Source organism: Pyxicephalus adspersus, chromosome 7 (assembly GCF_032062135.1).
Source record: "Pyxicephalus adspersus chromosome 7, UCB_Pads_2.0, whole genome shotgun sequence".
NCBI classification, from domain to species: Eukaryota; Metazoa; Chordata; class Amphibia; order Anura; family Pyxicephalidae; genus Pyxicephalus; species Pyxicephalus adspersus.
Genome location: NC_092864.1, coordinates 68,309,809 through 68,333,627, shown reverse-complemented (window position 1 = coordinate 68,333,627; position 23,819 = coordinate 68,309,809). Strand labels below are relative to the sequence as shown.

The following is a 23,819-nucleotide window of genomic DNA, read 5'->3' as shown; positions in this document are numbered from 1 at the left end:
CATCCCAATATTTATATGTTTTGTAGTATTTAATTATAGGTGCATTTGAATTTAGTCCACCAATGAATTATGAAAAAAATACCCGTTATCCTGTGTACTGCAGCTTCCTATAATGCTGCACTACTCCTGGATTTAGAGCTGGATTTCCAATCTCATGCAGGCTGTCTGAAGCACTAAAGTAGAATAAAGTGTTGTAGGTGGCATGAACAGGAATATTGTAACTGCTGATTCATAAGCCTGTGGCATTTCAAATAGTAACCGGCTTCACTTAGTCCTGTCTGTGTTTTAGATTTACATTGCTTCTCCTACTGTGAGATACAGTGCCTGGGAGGGGGAGCATATGAAACATAAAAGGGAAAAGATTTGGCTCAGGGAAGGTTTTCGTGAGGCTTGTGCATCATATCAAATTAGTAATTGTTAACTGGACACGGTTCTTTTTTAGGCTGTCATACAATAGTCTTGTGTTGTACTTTATCTGACCAAGATAGGTGTCACACTTGGGGGCCACTAGGGGGTGCTACGGCTTGCACAAAACTGATGTGAGCCCTGAAAAGGGCCAAGACGCAGAGTCTAAGCAGTAACCAGGTCTTCTCCAGAGCCTTTAGTGGTAAGGATGTTGCGCTGTTAGTTACCACCGGGTTGTGGTTCTTGGGCACACCAGGGTGGGCAGGAAGAAATGCAGTACCAAAAGAAGAATTGTCAAGGAAGGCCAGGGTTGAGGCAGGCAGCAAGCAAGAAAGGTCGGGTAGGGGCAACAAGGGGTTAACACAGGAGCTGAACAGTGGAAAGTGAATCAACCAACAGGTGTACAGGAAGTGCTCAACAGAGCTAGGGGCTTGGCACTAGTGGAGACGCGTTGTACGAACGCTGAGTGCTGTGTCCGAGCTAGCTAAAAAGCCAGGGGTGAATAAGAGTCTATTTCCTGACTGGCCAGCGGGATGGTCCAAACTGATAAAGCATGGGAGGGTAAGCACATGGGAGGAGTCAGAACTGCCCCCATGCGTAGAAGAGAGACGCCTGTGCTTTAGTGAGGAAGAGGTAAGTGTGACAACAGGGTTTAATCTGGGATATGCTTATATTCCTAATGGTTGGACACATGATGGGATTTTTTCAACCTAACTTTGTAGAATCCCAGGCTTTCATTAATTATTAGTGGCAGTACTAAATCTCTTAAGGCTTTGTACGTCCCTATTCATGGGCCCATTTAACAAAAAACATTTACAATCACAAGTGCTGAACTAAACCCTTATCTTAAAGAACCTGAATGTAGTAATGCAGTTTATTTTGTTTTTGCAGATGAGTTTCCGGATAGATACTCATATGGCCCTGCATCTATTCATTCGTCTTCTTCATCACACCAGTCAGAAAGCCTGGACAGCTATGACTTTGAACAAGTTACTTCTATGTTACGAAAGTTTTCTCTGGAAAGGTAACTTTATAATACTCTGTCTAAGATTACATTTTTATATACAACACATTTTCGGAACATACTGTTCATACAAAACAAAGTCTGCCAACAATAAATTTGTCTAGTTATAGCAGACAAGCTTTCAAAATTGGTGAGGGACTTACTAGAGGAGTAATTTGCCATGTTCTAGAACAGGTGGTCCGCATAGAAATTTTGGTGGTCCGTGGCTTTGGCCGGTGTGCAGTGGTGATGTTACAATACCACTGAAAAGTAATTACAGTATTGTACATTATAGTCCCCCTTGCTAAATTCTTGGACTTAACCTTTGTTCTAGACCTTTCCGCCCATCTGTAACATCTACAGGACCCTCCAGAAGCAGCAACCATTATGTACAGCATGCCACATTGGATGGAGATAATCTGATGATGGAAATCTCATTAATCGGTGGCAATGAAAGGGGGATTTTTATTAGTTCTGTGAAACCTGACTCAGGAGCAGAAAAGGCTGGTCTGAAAGAGGGACAACAGCTTTTCTTGGTAAGTGTATAATTTGGTATATGCTACTAATTTACTTTTTCTTTGGATTCTGTTCATAGTTCATGTGTTTGTACAAGTGTTTTAAAAAATAATAATTTAGTGCACCTGTCACCCTTTGCACATTGTAAGTGATCTTTTTAATAATGGGACAGTTGGCATTAGAACATTATAGAAAAGATAATAATGGTAAATGTATTCCACATACTCTGTAAGTACTGTTACAGGGTTTTCTACTTTATTAACTCATAAACCAAGTTGTAGCCTCTTCACAGTCACTAGGGATGAGCGAGCAAATTTTTAAAATTCGGTCCCGCTGTGAACTTGGCCATTCTCGCTTACCAAACATGTAGCCGAGAACTGCCTTTGTAAATTCAGCCGGCGAGACCGAATTTTCGGGACCTGCAAGACTGTCAGCTCCGCTCCCCTGATTGCTCTTGCAGCCCTTTACTACTTGTAAGTGTTCTTGAATAGAGTTTCTCTATCCAAGAACACAGCAGTCCTGTGCTCCTGGATAGGGAAACTCTATACAGGAACACATACTACAGGACGGCAACAGCAATCAGGGGAGTGGAGCAGCTCTGCTCCTCTGATTGCTATAGTTTTTTTGCTGATTGATAGGATATAGTTTCCCTATCCAGGAACACAATGTAAGACTCACTGGTTGCTCATGAATGAATGCAGCATGGGAAAAACCCTCTGATTTTTCCCACGGCCGCGTTCATTCATAAAAGCAAGCCCTATGACTCACTCTGAGCGGAGGCGTATTGCGGCTGCATTTATGAATGGAGCCGAGAGAATCCTCCTCTCAGTGAGAGATCCCCGGGTACTACAGGTTAGAATTAGGGCTTGCCCTCATTCTGACCGATAGTGCCCAGGGATCGCTTACTGACAGGAGGATTCCCATGGCTGTATTTATGAATGCAGCCATGATAATCCTCCTTTTGTGATTTCCGATGGTTTCACGAAATTTCGTGATCCCATCGGAACTTCGAGGAAGCTTTCGCAAAAATCCCAGAAGTATTCTCACTCATCCCTAACAGTCACTACTTTCGAAGCCTCTAGTTGTTAATGAAAAAATTAGTAACATAAACCAATGCCAATAATAGCTGGAATTATTAGCTCTACAAGGATAAAAAAACAGGCCTAATATGCTTCATATGGATGAATGTTTTTTTTAATATTATATTATAGCCTCTGGGGTACCTGTATGGTAACATTTGTGTATCTCCCTTGAGATTATATATAGTAACCTAAATATATATTGATACAGATCTATACACACTAATTGGGGTCTAGGGGTGAGGAACTTTGAAAAAGTTCAAAGTTGGGAATAGAAGGCATGATCTTCATAAAGGCTACTAGATATAAATGTTTTCTATTTTAATTGGTCTTCTGTGTTACTGTGAAAACTAGACTATATGTGAATGGTGGATGTTAGTTAAGTATTAAAATAACAGCAATTATAGATGAGTTATAATAGGCTAAAAGGTCAGGTAAAGTTTTATTAAGCCAGTATGCTTCATGCCCCAGATTACACCAGAGCAGATTGAAATATACCCAGATCCCTGCCCTTTTAGGTGTTTTTATCAATAAAATATAGGATCCACCTATTTGGTTCTGGCTGCCTTAAACCTGTAAAATCACTGCCTTAAAGTACTTTATGAACATACCTGTATAAATAGAAAGGGAATTATCCTTCCCCTATATTCTGCATCCCTCCATACGTGCTGAGAATGTAATATCATACAATGAATACTGCGTGTATTTAGTTAGATAAAAAGTAATTTGGAGTCTTATTTATTTTACAGATAGATGGCTGCATCATGGGAAAAAAACAATGTGTGCCCATGGACACATGTACAAAAGAAGAAGCTCACTGGGCTATACAAAGATGTAAAGGAATGGTTACTCTTCATTATAAATTAAACACTGAAGGTAAGTAATCGTATTTTTACCTATAACTATTACTGTTTACAACTAATATGGATTTTTGTAAAATAAATTTCTGATACAAAACTATAAAATTATTAGGTAATAAATGTTCTGATCATGTCCATTATTGTTAATATTACTCATATATAATATGTACAAAGTCCATAGTCATGTCACTATCTGTCCCTCAAAGGAGCTCACAATCTAATGTCCCTACCATAGTCATATATCATTAATGCAGTCTAAGGTCAATTTTGGGGGGAAGCCAACTAACCTAACTGCATGCTTTTGGGATGTGGGAAGAAAACCGGAGTACCCACAGGAAACCCACGGAAACACGGGAAGAACCTGCAAACTCCATGCAGATAGTGTCCTGGCCGAGAATCGAACCTGGGACCTAGCGCTGCAAAGGCCAGAGTGCTAAGCGCTAAGCTATTGTGCTGCCCGGTACTATTACTATTTCATTATTATTAATATTCCATTTTATGAACAGATTACTTACCAACTAGTCGAAAATCTTCTTGTTGGTTCTTTTCCTGTTAGGTTTGTACAGTTCTTGGTAGTAAAATTCCAGACTTTCCAAAAAGACAGTATTACCTGCAAACTCCATGCAGATAGTGTCCTGGCTGACATTCGAATCTGGGACCTAGTGCAGTAGAAGAGGGCATGAACTTCCCAACATTAGGACCTAAACCCTGGCCACCTTTTAAATATTCCACCTAGTATGTTCTATGTACAATGTCATGAAGTTGTGTATACTGGAGGTGTAAAATATTTGTAGTTTAACTGAGACAGGTTTGTAAAATGTAATTTTTTTTTTAGTTCTTGATTTGCTTTAGGTTGAGTATTTTAATTATTGTTACATTTTGTACAAATGTCATATTTCCTATTCTTCTGTTCATTTTAAAGTTTTTAATAAATTTTGAAGTTTTGCAATAAACAAAATTGAAAAAACAAAAACCTAATATTGATATTGATTCTCTTGCACTTTATGTTTGCAGGATACAGTAAATTAATAAAAGATCTAGAAGAAGGAAAAGTTCGATCCGGAGATTCTTTTTTTATTCGCTTGAATTTAAACATTTCAAGTCATTCAGACAACTGCTCGCTTTCTGTAAACTGTGATGATATTGTACATGTTCTTGACACTATGCACCAGGGAAGGTATGAGTGGCTTTGCGCCAGAGTCGATCCATTTACTGTGCGAAATATGGAAATCGGAACGATTCCAAGCTACAGCAGGTGTGTGGGTAAACAGTTGCATGATAAATGCATTAGAAATACTTGTTAAGTCAAATTTACCTATTAATGAGTGATTTTTGCATATAGCTGGGCAGCACACTGTATACTTATCATACAGTAAATCAGTTGAAAAGGATACTATTTTCCCCAATGATTATTTTTTAAGGTGTGTGACAACATCTAATTGTATAGGACGGAATTATTTTTTGGAAATCATTTGCAAAGACTACAAGAGTGACATTAAATCCTTAGTTTCCCAGTGTGCACCCCAGCTAGCATCATCCATTGCGTGGTATTTGCTGCACCTGATCAGTTGACATTGTGTTTTGTGATGGACTATATGACCCTTTGTTGGCCATAGGGCCACCTATCTAATAGAACTTATAGACAGCCCAATGGTAAACTGAAGGTGCTTCCATGGCAGGTTGGAAACTCTGCTGGTAATGAGAAGCAGTGGCTTAGCATTGTCTTTATGAAACAGGAACCAATGCAGACGATCCATTCTGTATACAGGTAGTCCCCAAGTTAAAGAAATCCAACATTGGAACGACTCCTAGATATGAACAGGGCTTCCCTGCGCAATTGTGTGTAGGACAGAGGCTTGATGGGGAGGAGGGGGCAGTTCGCATGACTTGTGCAGCCTCTTATAACTCTTTAATGACCAAGACAAACTCTGCAGTTGTTTCTTTTTGCATATCAAGGCACAGCTTGCTCCAGAAGTTAATGAATGTCTAACCTCAATAAAGTTTTTTTTGATTTGTTTGTGATTAGCTCACAGTGAGGATTTTATACAGTAACTGACACCATGCTACCTAATAATATGCTGGAACAAACATCTGTCCTAATTGCATTCATTAAAATAATGTACCTGTTCTGACTTACATACAAATTCAACTTAAGAACAAGCCTACAGTCCCTATCTTGTATGTAACCCGGGGACTGCCTGTATTAGCCAACAGGCTATTCTAAGAATAAAAATGTAAAATATTACAACCAACCAGTCCTTACATATGGTAGCTCCATTAAAAAGTTTGGAAAATACCTGATGATTGATGATGATGAATAGAACTTTGAACTTCCTCTGTAATAAACTGTAATCTCAATCAAAATGTAAAAAGTGAGATTACGCTCACAAATTATTCACACCCACAGAGCATGCTGCTGATTCTGTACTCTGTATGTAATAAAATTGTGGTATCTAAAATAGTTTGGTCAATAGTCCCATTACAAATTAGAAAAAAGGTAATGTTCCTATTCACATTCAAGGACCTCCAACAAGTGTATTGTATGTATCTATTAGAAAGGCTTAAACTTTGGGGATGCATTTTTTACATTATTGTCATTCATATGTCAAATATAAACCAGCTCTCCAATAATTTCTTTTTTTTTATTTGTTAGAGCCCAGCAGTTATTTTTAGTTAAACTACAGAGACTAATGCACAAAACCAAGGATGAATTAGAAGGTACAAGTAACACACTCAAAGCTATGAAGGTAAGTACCAATTTATTTCTGTTGCCTTTACCACTTTAATACACCTAGGCACGCTTTGCTAGTACCAGGTTGGACCTTCTTGTGTCTTTAGAACTGCTGTAATTCTATATGGCATTGATTCAACAAGGTACTATAAATTGTGTTTAGGTATTTTGGTCCATATGGACACGATGATCTATACAGGTAACTTGTTGCAAAGTTTTTCACTTTAAGGTCATCATGGCACTCTTTGGGCTCAATTGATAAAACAGGGAATCTGACCTTCCCTCAAACATTCCCTCATGGGAATCTTCCAAGGCCATGTTTTTCAATGGCAGTAACTGGAATGTTTGAGGGAATGTCAGATTCTCTGTTGTGTAAATAGAGCCCTTTGAGTCTGGAGGAAAAGAGGTCTAACCTTGGAAAGGCTACTTCACAGTAAGAGCTGTGAATATGTGGAATATAATCTCATAGCATATTGTTTTAGAAAAAGCTCTATATATTTTTATAAATTAACATATCATAACTGGCTATTAACATTCATAACACCAGAAATTTTTGATCCAATTCTTTTCTCTGTTCTGTTGGATGAATTTGATAGACTTGCGTCTTTTTAAATTAAACTATGTAACTGTAACAGTATGCATTATTTCCTGAATTTTCATGTGCATGACAGCACGAGAGTGCATATTATGTGTATACATTGGATGAATAAAATGTAATAAAAACTCTGTGACTATCTTTAATACATTTTTCACAATTTAATTGCAGAACGCCCTTCAGCCAGAAGAGTTACCACAAACTGATTCCAAAAGCAGCCCTCGGCTTTCAAGAGCAAGTTTCCTTTTTGGACAAATATTTCCGGTAGTTTATTTATTTATTTATTTTAATCTACAACATTTTTATATAGTATTCATTTTAGATTTGCATACCACTTTTAATATTATATAAAAACAAGTATATCCTGGCAGCTATCATCTGAAACTGATCTAAAACTAAAAATATGTAGTATGTTCTAAACTTTTTAAATATCTCTGTATGATCTAAGGCAGGGGTAGGCAAACTCTGGCCTTTAGGCCAGATACGGTCTAGCCAATAGTCCGTTCCAGCCTAATGCCCCTCTGGTCGATCCGGCCTAATCCCAGCTGGCAGGGGTCAGCAACCTGCGGCTCTCAATCCGCAAGTGGCTCTTGAGCCTCGTTGTTATGCCTCCCTTCCCTATTTACCGCGGCCGGCGTTAACACTTCTGCCGCTGGGGTAAGGGGACATTCCCTCTCCTCCCTATGCATTGCGGAGGAGAGGGATATCCCTTCAGGGGCGTTCCTGGTGGGGGGCAGAGCCATTAGCGTGGGACTCGAGTGAGAGTCTGGCCTAGTGTGCCTTCTTGACCTCCTAAAATGGCCTAGTAGCCAAAAAAGTTTGCTGACCCTTGATCTAAGGTTACAAGTGTGCAGAGTTATACTTACCTTGATCTATATCTGTGGGATATTATACACCCTAATGACATATTGATCTTTTCTTTAACCCCCCAAAAAATAACTGCAAGTAGTGCATTGCTCAATGTCATGCAATGTCAAATCATGAAACATTTTTTGATAACATGCATCATTTCTGTGCAAGATCTCCATGTTGACTTCAGTTTAGCCACTGGATAAGCATGCTAAGCAACCTAGTCTAGCCCCTTTGGCCCCTATGGCATTTTTGTTGGGTTGAGGTTTGGATTTTGACTGGGCCATGCTAACATTTTTTTGGCCATTCTTTTATAGATTTATTGGTATGCTGGGGGATCATTGTCAAGTTGCATAACCCAATTTCAGCCAAGTCAATTTCGGCACAGATGGCCTTACATTTGCCTCTGGCTGTGTGGCTTCAAAACAAATCCAGAGAACATTATTTCAAACATTTTGTGGTTTGTTCAGATGCAACTTTGTAAAACTACAAAATGCTGTAATGTTCTTGTTATACAGGATTTCTCCTGGAACCCTTCCCAACAAGCCATACTTATTCAGTATTCTTATAATTCTGTTGTCATGACCCTATTACCGTATTTTTCGGACCATAAGACGCACTTTTTTCCCCCCAGAAGTGGGGGGAAAAAGTCCCTGCGTCTTATGGTCCAAATGTAGCCTCTGTGCCCGGGCCGTCTCTCCGGTATCCTCCCCAGCCGCTGTCCCGTCCCCCCTGTGTAGCCCCCCCTCCGGCTTTTCTCCTGTCCAGCGCTGCCAGAGTGACTGTGACTCCTGTCACTCTGGTATCTTGCGTCCTCCCACTCTCAGCATGATTGGCTGACAAAGTCATGCTGGGAGCAGGAAAGCACACACATACACAACACACGTACACAACACAAAGTAAAGAAATGTTATATTGCAATCCGATTGTCATACATAGTATGACAATCGGATTACAACTGAAAGGAAATACTCACCCAGGTGTCCGCAGCTCTGCTTGCTGCTGGCATCTTGCAGAGAGATGTATAGCATAATGCAGAAATCCTGCATTATGCTATGTATCTCTCTACACATGCCAGCAGCTTCCAGCCTCCGTATCTGTCTCTGTCTGTGTGAGCACGCAGGGAAATCCCCCCCCCCCTCACATCACCCCGGAGGATGAGTCATCTTCCAGTGATGTGATTGGTGAAGTATGGGGGGTGTGTCAGGGAGGGAAATTTAAAGGCAGATTACAATGTAATCTGCTTTTAAATGGTTTTTACAGTACAAAAACACCACACAACATAAAAATAAAAGTACCGTACATTTTGATTTTATTTTTAGATTACATTGTTGTCTATTATTTCATTATTGTTTTAAATTATTATTTATATTTATGTATTATATTATAATTTATGATTTTAATATAATAAATATAAATAATGTTAATAATGGTTCTAAATGCTGCTGTTTACTTTACAGGGTTGATTACATGTGTTTATGACTGTGCTGCTGGTTTTTAATGCACATAAAATATTTTAGGACACTATTTGTTTCAGAATATTTTTTTCTTCATTTCCCTTCTCTAAAAACTGGTGCGTCTTATGGTCCAGTGCGTCTTATGGTCCGAAAAATACGGTACTTACATTTTGACTTAATCTTTGGTAAATAAATAATATATACACAAGCAATGAACACATGATTACAGGTATGTATGGAAGTAGCCAATTTCTTGCTAAATGTGAAGTCAGCATTATCCTAACTTTTCACTTGAGGCGTGAATTATGAGTTACTTGAGTTGGGTCATGCTCTAGATTTGCACAACATTACATGTTTCATAGAACACCTATTTTGTGCATTTTGTTCTTGGTCAACTATTTTGAAAAGTTTGAAGCCTACAATTTGTGATCAGAAAACTCCTAGGTGGCCATAACCAACATCAGCTGTTACCTTTTAGTGACTAACCATAGTCACATTTTTTTTTTTATCAGGACAGCTTTCATTTTATGATAGGTGAAGCACAGTCATTGGGTATTGTTTTTGAAAAAATATAGATTTTATATTTTAACATGTCCTGTTAGCAGCTACACAGAATCTCTGTCTCCCTTTGTGATAACGTACTGAATACTAGTATAAACATACGATTCCCTCCTATTGTGTGATACTTCCCTCACCTCCTAGATTGTAAGCTCTTCTGGGCAGGGTCCTCTCCTCCTCTGTGTCACTGTCTGTATCTGTCTGTCATTTGCAACCCCTATTTATTGTAGAGCGCTGCGTAATATGTTGGCGCTATATAAATCCTGTTTATTATTAAAATTAATATTAATAGTAATGACACTTTTGTTTTTCAAGTTTGTCTATCGATCTGAGAACAAATACAAACGAATGAATAGTAATGAACGTCTACGCGTAGTTTCCTCTAACTCACCATCCTTAGAAACCATGAAACTTTTATTAGACAGACAAGATGGTATGTATTGTGTTTTAAGAGAATTCTTAAATTTTGTAGGCATTTTGTTTAATCTATATAATCTCAACATTTCATAAAAAAAGGGATGGTATAAATGTGTTGGATATGTTGATAGGAACTTAATTTACTAATATTACTGGTTTACACACCACTTTTGTTTAAAATTGTTACATTTACATGGTTAATGCACAACCTGTTCTATGCTACTTGGCAGTTTGTGTATTCCATTTGCCTGGTGGAACAGAAAAAAGCATCTACCCCAGCTGTCCTGTAATAAACACAGGTGGGAGCAGTAGTGTTTTTGGGGCAAAGTGAGAGGGGGTCTGTTCATGAGGATTTGTGATACAAATATTACACCGTCTTGAATCAGGAAATACAGTTTCATCATACCCTGAAATGTAAATGTGAGCACAAAGCTGGTTCTCGTGTGTATGGAGCAGTTGTGATTGACCTCAGGATCATATAATACAGGGGTCAGCAAATTCCAGCCTTTAGGCCAGATACGGCCTAGCCGGTAGTTCGTTCAACCCTAACGCCCCCTGGTCGATCCAACCTAATCCGGCTCCGAGGCCTCAGGTTGCCGGCGGATCGGCCAGGGGGCGTTAGGAGCTCTGGTGCCGCCCCCTTGCAGTGGCTTCCCTATTTACCGCAGCCGGCGTTGATACTTCCGCTGCCGCTGTAAATCAGAAAGGCTCCCTGAAGGGAAAACCCTCTCCTCCACAATGCATACCGAGGGAAGAGATTTCACTTCAGGGGGCGTTCTCTGGTGATGAGGGGAGCCATTAGGGCAGTTCCGGCCTAGTGTGCTCCCGCCTACCCTATAAATGGCCTAGTGGCCATGAAACTTTGCCAACCCCTGATATAATAGTTATAGAAAATAGTAAACGATTTCGAGAATGGTGGTGATAATAGTGTTTTAGGATTAACTGCTCCACCCTGTAACTGTGTGGGGGTTTCAAAATCATTTCAGAATTGTATAAAGCCCGAAGACGGGATCTAAACCATCCCAAAACCTTGGATTTTTGATAGCTAAGAGTATTACTTGAACCACACCAACACATACTGTGAGAATATGTTTTTTTGGTAAAGCTATACAAAGTTTATCCAAAGCTAACGTGGATCCAGACTGAGCCTACAATTGACTGCCGAGTGCTATTGTAAGCGGTCATGAAGATCACTTCAGCTCCCTTCGAGCAAGGAACAACTATGCAAGAAAAGCAGCCACACTTTCTCTTCCATGTATAAGGCTTTATTGTTCTTAAACTTGCAAAGTCCCTCCGGGATCCCACCCATTGATGCACTTTATCATTATTATGTCTGTACTTCTGAGTGCAAAAAATCCTTATACATATGGGAAGAGTATTGGTGTGTTCTTTGCAGTGTTTTGTCATACAAGGTCTACCCACATATCACCTAAATCAAGCATGTCAATGAACAGACATATTTGAATCTAAAGGCCAACTACAAGCTTAGCTCCACAACTGTCCCCTTCTACCCTAAGGTACTATGGGGTTTTTTGGTATAAAGTACTGTCTTCTGAAAGTCCAATATTATGAGGTCAGCCTGCATCTCTAATGAAAAACATTGAATAAGAGGTACTGTGGTGATGACCCCTAGGGGGTCTAGTGTTGGGAGAACAGCAGTTCTGATGTGAATAAATAGCCGTTAACGTTTAAAGGTGAGTGTGTATTTCGTAGGATTCTAATAGTAATTTAATATAGAAAAAAATGAGTCTGCACATATTATCTTTTTATTGTCAAAGGTGCTAACTTATTTCTACCCATTATGTTAAAGCGCACCATTTCTGCATTGTTTTCACGGTACTGTTCTTTATAAAACACAATTGGACCAGCATTACTGTAACTGCTGTCATTTCTCCAACCTGAGTGACATTTATTTATTTACATTTACTTGATGTCAGATAGTCAATGGTGTGGAGCTTTTTTAAAAACAAATTGGCTTTTTAAATTACACTAACCCTAAAATCTCTTGTTCTTTTTTAGATTTGGATCCTGATAATGACATCAAAAAAACTTTCAACCTAGTGCCCTACAGTTTGGTACACCCTGTCTACATTGAAAATAGGAGACCAGTCCTGTTTGCACCTTGCACAATGGCAAAACCCATCATTCAAAAACTTATACATAGTCCAGGTGCAGTGGACTTTAACATGTGCAAGCCAGGTAAATAAAAAAAAAAAAGTTTATTAGAGGTAAATGCTGAACTTTAACATTAAAACTCAAAGTAAACCTTTAAGTAAGAGTGTTTCACTTAAAAATGTGGAAACATTTTAGTTGCCTTAGGTTTAGCCTCTTAAATTGTACTTCTGGCTAAAGCTTTTTTTCATGTATAATAGGGATGATGTAGTTCCCCTTTCAACTTTTTATTGTAACGTCCCCACTAAGCACTTTCATTATGATTATCTGTTTTGGTGACCATCATCATAGGGACAGGGAGTCCTGGGGCAATATGGCATAACACAACTACCACTGGATCAGGAGCTTTGGGGAAATATCCCATTGGGGACACCTGTTTAGTGACGAGTTTGGAAGAGGGGATCCTACCTTGCTTTCTTATGATTAAGGCTGTAAATTGGGAGAAATGTTGGTGGGGATATTCTTGTTTGATAAAGAGAAAAAGTTTTTACTTTGTGTAAATTAAAGCTTATTAAAAAGAAAATCAAACTCGTCAGTGTGTCACTAGACTTCACTGATTAATTCTCCCCACTTTTGTGCCTATGGAAAAAAGCCTTGCATGGGTTTTACACATTTTTTTTATTATTCAAAAACTAAAAAAAAGTACTGCTATAAATGTCATTTAATTCTTAACCTATGGGTGTTATTCATAAATGCTTTTCATTCCAGAAATTGCAACAAAGGAAGCATTTCAAAAGAAACATGAATGTGAGCTAATTATCTACTCCAGAGAGAGGAACACAAGCACCTATGAATGTATTACATCTGCTAATATTGAAGCTGTTGTGGCTAAGGTATAGTACTCCATACAGATATATAAGTAACTTGTGCTAAAGTAATAGGCTTACCTGAGTATGAGGCCCAACTTGCCTCATTCTCCACATCTGACTGGATTCTATCTTTATCATTGTCACCATCATGATCATTTTTAGCAATGCCTGCTGGTATTTAGCCTGAGCCCTATGCTACAGCATTAGGAAATTGCTTAAACTCTCATTCACTTTTACTAAGCCTCAACCACCTTTTTCTGAGTAAAATTCCATAATATATGGGTTACCGATGTTATTATGGTTGCAAGTCACCCTTATTTAGCATACATGCTTGCTTCTGCTGGATTATTACCAGCATGTACTATAATGTAAAGATAAAAGGTTGAATGACATTTGAAGGTATATTTTTTGGGATAAACGCTATTGCCTTGCCTTAAGGATGCAAGTCATGGCTGCTTTCTTTATACATGATCTATTTACTGACAGCTTTGGCTTGCCTACCTTTAAATTGCAGATCACGTAGTAGGGAAGAAGAGATGTTTCACCTTTCTGTTACCAGAAGAACATCTTACTTTTATAAAACATTCTTACATGGTTATAAACTCTCCTTGCCCATAACCTCTCCATTTCTATTTTTCCCAATGAATTCCATTTGATGTAAAACAAGTATGAGCACTACCTGGCAAAAAACAAAAAACACACTTTAATAACTAGACTGCCTTTAGCTTTGATTTCAGTACACATTCACAGTGGTATTGTTTTGATATGTTTGTAACAACAATTATTTCTGTCCCAAATGCACACTAAGATCTTGTATTGATGATGGAGGAGTTGGACCAATGCATAAAGTATTCTCCAGAACATTCCAAAGATTCTCAATAGGGTCAAGGTTTGGACTTTGCCCATGTGTAAAAAAAAAATGTCTTGTGCACCCTGAACTCCTGGCATTGTCATCTTGAAATATGTCTGTGACATTAGTTAATAATACATAAATAGTATAAAATACATACCCCAGTATATTGAGATAGCCAGCTGACCTCATTTTTTGGGTACGTAATATTGCTGAACCTAAACCTGATCAACTAAAGCAACCCAAGATCATAAGACTGCCCCCACAGGCTTGGAGAATGTTGATATTTTATATTCTTTTGCAATAAAATGCTAACCTATGGATTAATAATAATTATTAAAAAAAGGCAACTTTATCACTTTATTCCCTATTTTATTATCCCTTAGGACCTTAAATGATGATTTCTAGGTTGTATCTTGTACAATGGGCTTCTCTCCCTATTACTGATAATCTAAAAGTGTCAATGTGTTGCTACAATGTATTTACTATTTCATTCATATGTATATTAAACCTTTAATTTTAACTAAACATCAGTTAAAGAAACTATACAGGTAAATATTGTCTAATATTTTTATTTAATCTTTTATTAATCTTTAGTTATCATTCAGTTCTAAAGCTTTTATATTTATGATTGTTTTTAAATTTTATTGCAACAGTAATGTTTAAGTTTTTTTGGCCAGATAAAAATCACTTTGTCCTATAAGAGATATAGCTGAGATGGGTAATACATAAATTGAAAAGCACTGGGTACAGTACTGATCCTTGTTATACACTATCATTAGTGCATTTCCGACCACTAAGTAGTTCTTTATTTATATAAAATGCAACACATCCTCAATTTCTGCACAAGGCTGTTATCAAGAACAAATGTAACTGATTTATCATATTTTGTTATCTCTCTTATCCATATTATTTAATATACTTCTGCACTACAGATTTTCTTTCTAGTTATCTATTAGAATAGAATACCTAGCCATAAGATGCAGGCTTGTCTGTTGGTGCTTTGTTTATAGGCAACGTGAAAATTATTTATTATTTATAATTATAGTTCTGACTTGCAACAGCTTCACTGCTCAATTCAAATGTTATATGAAAGCTGTTCTGAGCCACTGTTTTGGAGGGCATTATGTAAATAAGCCTACAAAAAGAGGAAATAAAACATATTTTGGAAAATTTAAATAAGTGTTTATACAATGGGTCTGATTTATTAAAGCTCTCCAAGGCTGGAGAGGATACACTTTTATCAGTGAAGCTGGGTTATCCAGCAAACCAGGAATGGTTTTCTTAAAAGTCATTTGCTATTTGTCAGCAAATGTTTTCAGTCCTGGACCAGATCCATTCAAGGTTTGCTGTGTCACCCAGCTTCACTGATGAAAGTGTATTCTCTCCAGCCTTGGAAAGCTTTAATAAATGAGACTGATTGTATAAAGACTTATTTAAATTTACCAAAATATGTTTTATTTCCTCTTTTTGTAGGCTTATTTACATCATGCCCTCCAAAACAGTGGCTCAGAACAGCTTTATACTGTAAATCAGGCCCAATACGTCCGTTGCATTTACAGATCTCATGTCATTGAATTTTCCTAAAATTAGATATGATTAAAAATTGGTCACTCGAGAATATCCTGCAGTTTTTCCTTCTTATTTTGTTATTTCAATTAGTTAGCAACCTAACTGTATATTTTTTCTCGTAGAATAAACACTGCTTACTGGATGTTGGACTGGAATGTGCAAAAGAATTAATCAAGGCTAAAATTTTTCCCATCATCCTCTTCATCAAGGTTTCTGAGAAAAACTTGAAAAGGTTTAGGTAATGTTACTGTGATATTTCTAAAACCACTTTAGATTAGAATAAAGAATTCACAAAATGACGCTAATATACATTAGGGAAAGAGTTACCGTATACCAGTTTAAAAGAAAACCCAGCTTGTGAAAAAAAGGAGGCTGGCTTTGTTGACCTCCTCCTGAAAATGTTAGCTCCCTGCCTAGCATGATGAGCTAGTATCAGTATTTTCAGACTTATTTCCTAGGAACAAGTATCTTCTGTTGTTACACACCTTTTCATAAACCCAAGCAAGACAGTAACATAACTATAATTTAAAAAAAAAAAAAAGGCCAGCAACCTTGCTGTGCATTTCTGAATGATGAGGTTATCCTTCTATTCCTATCCTGTAGACCAGTTATTGTCAACCAAGTTTCCTACAGAGATTGCAGTTCCTTGAACTGTGGCTGAATGACACCAAATTTGATGCACAGTTCCAGTTTAAGTGATCAAAGATTGCATGAGCACTGTACATACAGCACTGTTCTGCTCTATGAAGGAGGGAGAACGACGGAGCAGCACCCTACTGCGCTCTCTCTCCTTCAATTCCATTACGATCGTTTGTCGTCTGTGGATCCGCCGGGACGGATTTATAAACGTCGAGCACTATACACACACACACCAGATTCTCGCCTGATATTAGCCCTGAGACGATCATCGGACGTGTGTACGTAGCCTTAGTTCTGCTCACACTGATTGCCAGCACAAAAAGGGAAGCGGGAGACAACTAGGCTTTCTATCCGCTGAATACTCTATCCAACGCAATTCCCGTGAAGACATGCGATAGAAATGCCTGGGGTAAAGCACAGATCGCCATGATAATTTGAAACAGGGATTAGATCTTATAAATTTACTTATAGTTTCTGGAAATAGTAGTGTCTTACCTTTACAATGTGAATTTTTACAACAGCATTATTTCTTTCTGCAGGAGACTCCTTTCAAAACAAGAGAATGAAGAAGAGTTTTTACGTACATGCCGTCAAAAGGAGAAAGAACTTGAAGCTCTTCCTTGTCTCTATGCAACAATAGAGGCAGATGCATGGAACACCGCTGATGATTTTATAAGAATAGTCAAGGAAAAAATAGCAGAAGAGCAGCGTAAAACCATTTGGATAGATGATGAACTTATTTAAATTTAATGAACACTTGTCCAATTCAAAGCTAACAAACATAAAGTTGTATTTTGTATGTTTATAAATATAAAAGTCATTTATTACTAAATTAATTATATGTATAGTGTGTGACAAAATGTACAAAATGCGGTGTTTTAATTTCATAAAGATAAAAAAGCATGACAAGAACATGGCATTAAAAATGTTTAGGGGTGTTTGGTTTGTTAAATACAAAATAAAACTGATAAATTAATTCATTATGGTTTCACTAAATTCCCCTTTATATTCAAACAAGAGCCTTGATTAACTTTGGTGAGTATCAGGAAAGAAAAGGTTTGCATGGTGCACTAGAAATGCACCAAGAGAGAAAACAACACATGTATTGAAAACATTTCCAATTTATATTTGGAATAAAGTCTTTCCCATGAGCTTTCTTGATGAATTTCTAAAACCTTGCGTGCTAAATTACACGAAATTTGAAGAGATTTTCATAAAATTTTTAAATACAAGTCCCTTGCCACTAGTTATGTTTTACATACAGAAGCTGAAAGGATTTGAGAATGAATAAAAGAAGTAAACTGGAATTATCTTTTCAAGATTGCATAACTGAAAAGAATTGTGCCACAATTTATTCTTTAAACATATAGTTCTCTGCAGCCGTTTTAGTGGGTGGAGCGCCCGGCTTGCAGAACATATACCAACTCTCTGTGTAAAAACCTTCATATATAATAAACCGTTGGTTCGTAACAATTTAAAATTTTCGGGGTGCACCCTAATAGCTACTGCACTTACATTTTTTGTTTCATACCCCATTATTCGAGAGAAATTGGGGTTCAAAGAAGAGATGCAGACAGGATAGCGTAGTATGGCAGTTATGGTTTTGTAAAAGGTAGGTATACATTTAGGGGCCCCATCCCTATGCTCCTTGCTATGTAAGTGGCCCGGGGGGTTCCTAATTCGCATTTTAAATTTTGGGCTCCTGGACACACTTGCCTTTAAAACAGCAACCCCAATGTTCAATTTTCACAAGTTTTAAACTTGTGACCCACATATCGTGAAATTCTTTGTTTGAGGCCCCCCTTGTACCCCGAAATTTCAAAAGTCATAACGACCAATGGTTTAGGAGATATGAAGGTTTGAACACAGTGACTTGTTAGGCTGCAAAATATTAAAGCATCAGAATACCTTAAAGCATCACATTTTAAAATTATATAAATGGTGACTTTCCCTTTTATATAGTGGGAATAAAACATGCGCAGTGGGATCGACATGTCACTCGAACTTATGGCTGTGCAGTTAAAGTTTGGATGACATGAAGAAGAGCCTGGTAGAAAAAAAATGGCTGCGCTGGAGGGAACAGTGAGCATGGGGAAAAAGAGAAGCTGAGCCAGCGTGGGACTTGTCGGGCTCAGTTTTGGACCGATCAGGTGAATTTTTTTTCCCTCGTATTGTGTTACTTAGATATAGCCCTAGGCCACATCTGAATTTCTGCTGAAATCACCCTTGGCAGTAAAGTTGCATTTCCTGCATCCTCACGCCAGGAACCAATGATGCTTGAAAAACTGCTAAGCCTGAAAGGGCCTAGCAGTTACCATCTGTTACCATTCCCAGGTGCCCAGCAGTTGCCAGTAGTCAATAGGAGGCAGGAAATGTCAAAGTTTTGTACTGATAATATGAACTAAGCCTAACTTGTTACACCACATTGATTATACTATTACGCTACTACAAAGGAATTACACTAGTACCACTAGAAAGTTGGGTTTCAATACACGGCACTAGACAGTTTGGGCATAATACAAAAAAATGGAAAAATAGAAATTTTAAGTGGGCAGGCATTAGAAAGTTGGAACAAAGTATAGGGGTAGGTATAACACTGACACAACAATAGGGGTTACTGGATAACTATGGCATAAACAACTTACTGTATCTTGCCCCGACCACTTCTCAACCACCCAGTTACATCTTCCCCCGACCTGACTGAAAAAAAGTTTAGGGGAGAACACTGAAACATTATTGTAAATCATCCTAATTATTTACAGATCTATTTCAATGTAACTTCATGTGATTTATAGGGTCTCAATCAATGATCTGCAAAGTTTTACTTCTAGCAAATTATACAAGGCCACATTTAACCAAAATAATATCCGTCCCAATTGTTCTATACAATTTTTGGCAGTCTTCTTTTACAAGTCCAGCATTACTAAACTCAAACTTACCCTTATGCAAAACACTAAACCTTGGGTGGGTCTCTATTAGATCGTATTATGTAATATTTCACTTCTTAACCACCTGAGCGTTACACTGAGGTCTAGATTTCCGTACCAAAAGTGATCCACTGTTTTTCATGAAATTTTTTTTTTAAATTGCAGACCTGTAACTTACAGAAATATGTCCGAACAGGGGTTCTAGTAGATAATATGAATATAAAAAATGTATTTACTTTTATTTTTTTGTATTGGATTGGATACCGGAGTTTGTATTCAATCCAATACAAAATGAGCGTTTGAATTTACCAGTTATGTACTTTGTATTAATTTTATATTATTTTGTATTGGACTGGATACGCAAGATTGTATCCAATCAAATACAAAAGATAAATTTGAATTTCCAAGTTATTTACTTTTATTTTATTTTTTTTTATTTTTTGTATTGGATTGGATACAGGAGTTTGTATTCAATCCAATACAAAATGACAGTTTGAATTTACCAATTACAAACTTTGTATTTATTTGAATTATTTTGTATTGGATTGAATACAGGAGTTTGTATTCAATCCAATACAAAATGAATGAATGAGTTTCTATTTGAATTTCCCGCACACGCGCCGACGTCATCACGCACGCAGGGGGAAGCCTTCCGGTTTTTTTTCTCCGCCGGACGGCATCTCCCTGCAGAGATCATCCGGCGCTGGACCGAGACGGACGTGGACGATCAGCGGGACCAGGTAAGATGCCGGCCGGTATCTTGTGTTCAGCCGGTCCCGCTGGCACCCGACGCTGGAGAGGGAGATTGACGGACGACGATGGACGGAGGACGGCGCTGGAATAGGAAAACGACACTGGAATCCTTACCTCCATGGTCCCGCTGGATGTGCACAGCGGGACCATGGAGGTAAGGATGTGACAAAATTACGGGGTTAACCATCCTAGCCATTTTTTTTTGCCCGACCTTCGTACGGGCATACCGGCTAGGTGGTTAATTCTCCAATTTATTTATGGCTACAGGAATAACATCATACATAAAAAACCCTTAAATTTATACATTTCCCAATCAGCTCTCTAGTCTTTTATCATTTATATTTATTGTCTTGTATAAGTACTGTATATCTAAAGCCATTTTAACTCTGCATACTTACTAAAAGAAGATATTTATTAGGTAATGAATGAATCGACCATGAGTCATCATCTGTTAAGTTTTCAATGTAAAAAAAACAAACATCTTAGTAAATAAAAATCAAAACTTTAAAATGCATCTTTCATCATTTGACATGCTTAATAGGAAACTTCCACCTACATTTACAGCTAAAAAAAGCACACTTGTGTTATCAAAAATCACTCTTACTCATCCATGCAGCCCAGCGATGTATTACAATAATAGCTGCCCGGCAAAAATCACACATGCACTAAGTGCCCTAAACTGGTAATGAATTTATCTCACAGCTACCATGCATGTGCAGCCAGTGTTAGAAACAGAGAATATTTTGTTCTAAAGCAACCAAGAATGCCCAGCCACTGCTACTCCAGAGGTGTATAGACACAGATAAATGTCATTCTCACTAATGAGAAATTCTGAAGAGGGTCCATAACAACACAAAAAAACATTTTAAGCACACAAAATTTTATGGTTTTGTGAAAGGAGGGAATTTAGGATCAATGATTGCTGTTAAAAAAGTGAAAGCTCTACTTGTGAATGAGACAGTTAAATTTTAAATACAGCATGGTGGGTTAGTTAACCGAGTTCATTTATTCCTGTCACTGTTTCCTGTTTGCCTGAAAGTTTGGATGTTCCAGAATTAAATTATAATTAAATTATTTATTATAAGAATATAAAAGACACACACACACACACACACACGTTCAATTACATTACTACACAACACTGCAATATATTAGTTTTGAATTGGAAGATCCCTTACTGGCTATTACCATAAAGACATAAGACAAATATTATGAAAAGGTTTTTAATCTTGTTACATATTTATGTTATATAATAGTGTATATATGATATTTTATAAATACACAGATTAGCCGAAACATTAAAACCACTGACAAAGTGATTGGCATTATCCTGTTACAAGCACATCTGTAAAGAAGTTGGATTTTAGGCAAGAAGTGAGCATTCATTTCTTAAGGGTGATGTGCTGGAAAGCAGGAAAAATGGATAAATAAGAGGACCTGTGCCACTTTGATGGTGGCCAAACTGTAGTGACTAGACAAATAGGTCAGAGCATATCCTAAATGGCAAGTCTTGTGTGGTGTTCCTGGTTAGCAGTGATCAGTATCTACCAAAAATGGTCCAAAAAAGGCCAATTGGTTATCAGTAACAAGGGAATGGGCATCCAAGACTCACTGATGTTTGGGGGAGCTTGGAGGTCTGATCCAAAAAGGCTACTGTGGCACAAAATAATAAAAAAAAAAAAAAGTCAGCGTCAGTTAGAATGCCCATGGTAATACCTGTCCACAAGTGAAAGTGCCTACAGTAGGTAGCTACATGAATGTAAGAATTGGACCACGCAGTAGCAAAAGAAGTGGGGCTGATCTAATGAGTCACATTTTCTTTAAGATCATGTGGGTACCGCATGATAAAAAGTGTTGCTGCCATACCTAGCGAAGGTATACCAGTAGGATACACTATGAGAAAATTGCAGACCAGCAGCCAACATATTGATATCTGATACTACAGGACAACTTTAAGAGCTGTTTGCTGTCACAACTGGTACCTACACATCAGTGGCTTTAATGTATTGGCTGATCATTGTAAATATACAGCCTGTAACCATCAGTGAAAAATGATCCCTTTAGGCAATATATCTTCTAAAGAATGTAGCAGTATCTTTAAGAGCGGTTCTCTATGACTGCTGGCTTTTCCAGTTTCTGAATTTCTATCTTTTGAAGCAGTTCTTGTACAGCAACGTGGAAAACAGGAGTAGGGTCCTGAAACCAAAAACATGTCAAGTTACTGTAATTATATGAACTTTCTGCAGAATTTTTTTAATTAATTTTAATTTAAACAAAAAAAACTGTTTATCCTGCCAGAATTCGAGTGAACTCCTTACTTCTGGTTTGAGAAAAGAAGGAATACAGAACAGACCCCTCACCATGTTATGGAGACAAGGAGAAGGAAAGTGTTTTGTAGTACTAATACATAGGGAGTGTGTTAATAGCAGGATCACCAGGTAAAAATGAGGATAGAAAAAAGAATAAAACAAATACAGCCAACACATTAAAAAAATGATTAAAGAAAACAACAATGTACCTTCTTTTCTAGAAGCCTTTGTTTTTCCACTGCTTCTTCTAAAGTTAGGCCGACCCACTCTGCTTCTTCAAGTGGGATTTCAAATGCCTAATGGATTGCATTGTAGAGTTAGTTATGTTAAAATAAAACATGCAGTATCAGCTTTGTAATGAAAAAAAAACACTGCATTAAAGAAAATCTTACTAAAGTGTAAAGGGGATAAATGGTTAAAAATGAAATACTGAAAGACTCCTGGAGGACACCTAGGATTCTCTGTTAAAGAGACTTAATTGGCAAGTAGAAAATAAAAAAATATATTCAACTTAGAATCTGTATATTGTGTTGGTTTGCTATTTTCCATATGATAAATGTGCATGTTACAGCCCAATATATGCATCAAAATCCAATTTACTTTATTGGGACTTTTTAGGCACAATTATTATAACACATAAACTTCTTATAAAATACCAACTTTTGCTGTTTTTATTCAGACAATAATAAATATATATATTTAAATAAATAAATAAATATGTATTAAAATACAATCAATATAAATTACACATTTCAATTTCACTAATAACAATTGGTTGGATCTCAACAAGTGAATCTTTTCAACACGTTTCGCAGATAGATTATCGGCTTTTTCAGGAAATAACCTAAAAATGTTTCATCAAAATTCTAAATCAATAAATATTTTTTTAACACATATAATATACAAATAAAAGTATGATTTATTTTACTCACAAGAAACCTTTAGGAAGTGTAGTGAATTAGAATAAATGAGAAGTGAATTAGAATAGAGTTAAAGTAAATTAGATTTTGAAACTTAGAATCTGTATCTGGAGGTGTCCAATGTTTGCGTCTCCTGTGCTGCAATTCTTGCTGCTAATCCCTACAACAGAATAGATCCAAGACACATATCTACAAGTACAGGTTCTCATGCTTTCTGTATTTACTTCAAATCACAGATAGAAAATATATTCAGGAAAGCTCACAGTACCCTTATCTCAATGTTCACCAAGTAATACAAAGGCTCTGCCTCTAGACCAGTGTTTCTCAGCTAGGGTTCCTCCAGAGGTTTATGGGGGTTTTTTGAACAATTAAAAAGTTGTGACTCTCTGATTTTTCTG

At 37.4% G+C, this 23,819-nt stretch overlaps 2 protein-coding genes across 3 annotated transcripts in view; one reads left to right on the top strand and one right to left on the bottom strand.

The window, feature by feature from the left end:
* The window catches only part of CARD11 (caspase recruitment domain family member 11), a 67,752-nt gene extending 47,050 nt beyond the window's left edge, over positions 1-20,702 (top strand). Inside the window, exons 15-25 of the mRNA XM_072418879.1 lie at positions 1,297-1,429; positions 1,743-1,944; positions 3,753-3,879; positions 4,878-5,118; positions 6,517-6,610; positions 7,361-7,453; positions 10,369-10,486; positions 12,490-12,669; positions 13,351-13,475; positions 15,996-16,111; positions 17,052-20,702. Coding sequence (XP_072274980.1) covers positions 1,297-1,429; positions 1,743-1,944; positions 3,753-3,879; positions 4,878-5,118; positions 6,517-6,610; positions 7,361-7,453; positions 10,369-10,486; positions 12,490-12,669; positions 13,351-13,475; positions 15,996-16,111; positions 17,052-17,256 — 1,634 coding nt within the window. The 3' untranslated portion in view covers positions 17,257-20,702. The remainder of the gene's footprint in view (positions 1-1,296; positions 1,430-1,742; positions 1,945-3,752; positions 3,880-4,877; positions 5,119-6,516; positions 6,611-7,360; positions 7,454-10,368; positions 10,487-12,489; positions 12,670-13,350; positions 13,476-15,995; positions 16,112-17,051) is intronic.
* Positions 20,703-21,401: 699 nt separating this feature from the next.
* MRPL28 (mitochondrial ribosomal protein L28) overlaps positions 21,402-23,819 on the bottom strand; it is a 14,593-nt gene continuing 12,175 nt past the window's right edge. For both annotated transcript variants that reach the window (XM_072418883.1, XM_072418882.1), the window contains exons 5-6: positions 22,711-22,797; positions 21,402-22,388 (exon numbers count right to left, since the gene is read on the bottom strand). In XM_072418883.1, coding sequence (XP_072274984.1) covers positions 22,290-22,388; positions 22,711-22,797 — 186 coding nt within the window. In that variant the 3' untranslated portion in view covers positions 21,402-22,289. The remainder of the gene's footprint in view (positions 22,389-22,710; positions 22,798-23,819) is intronic.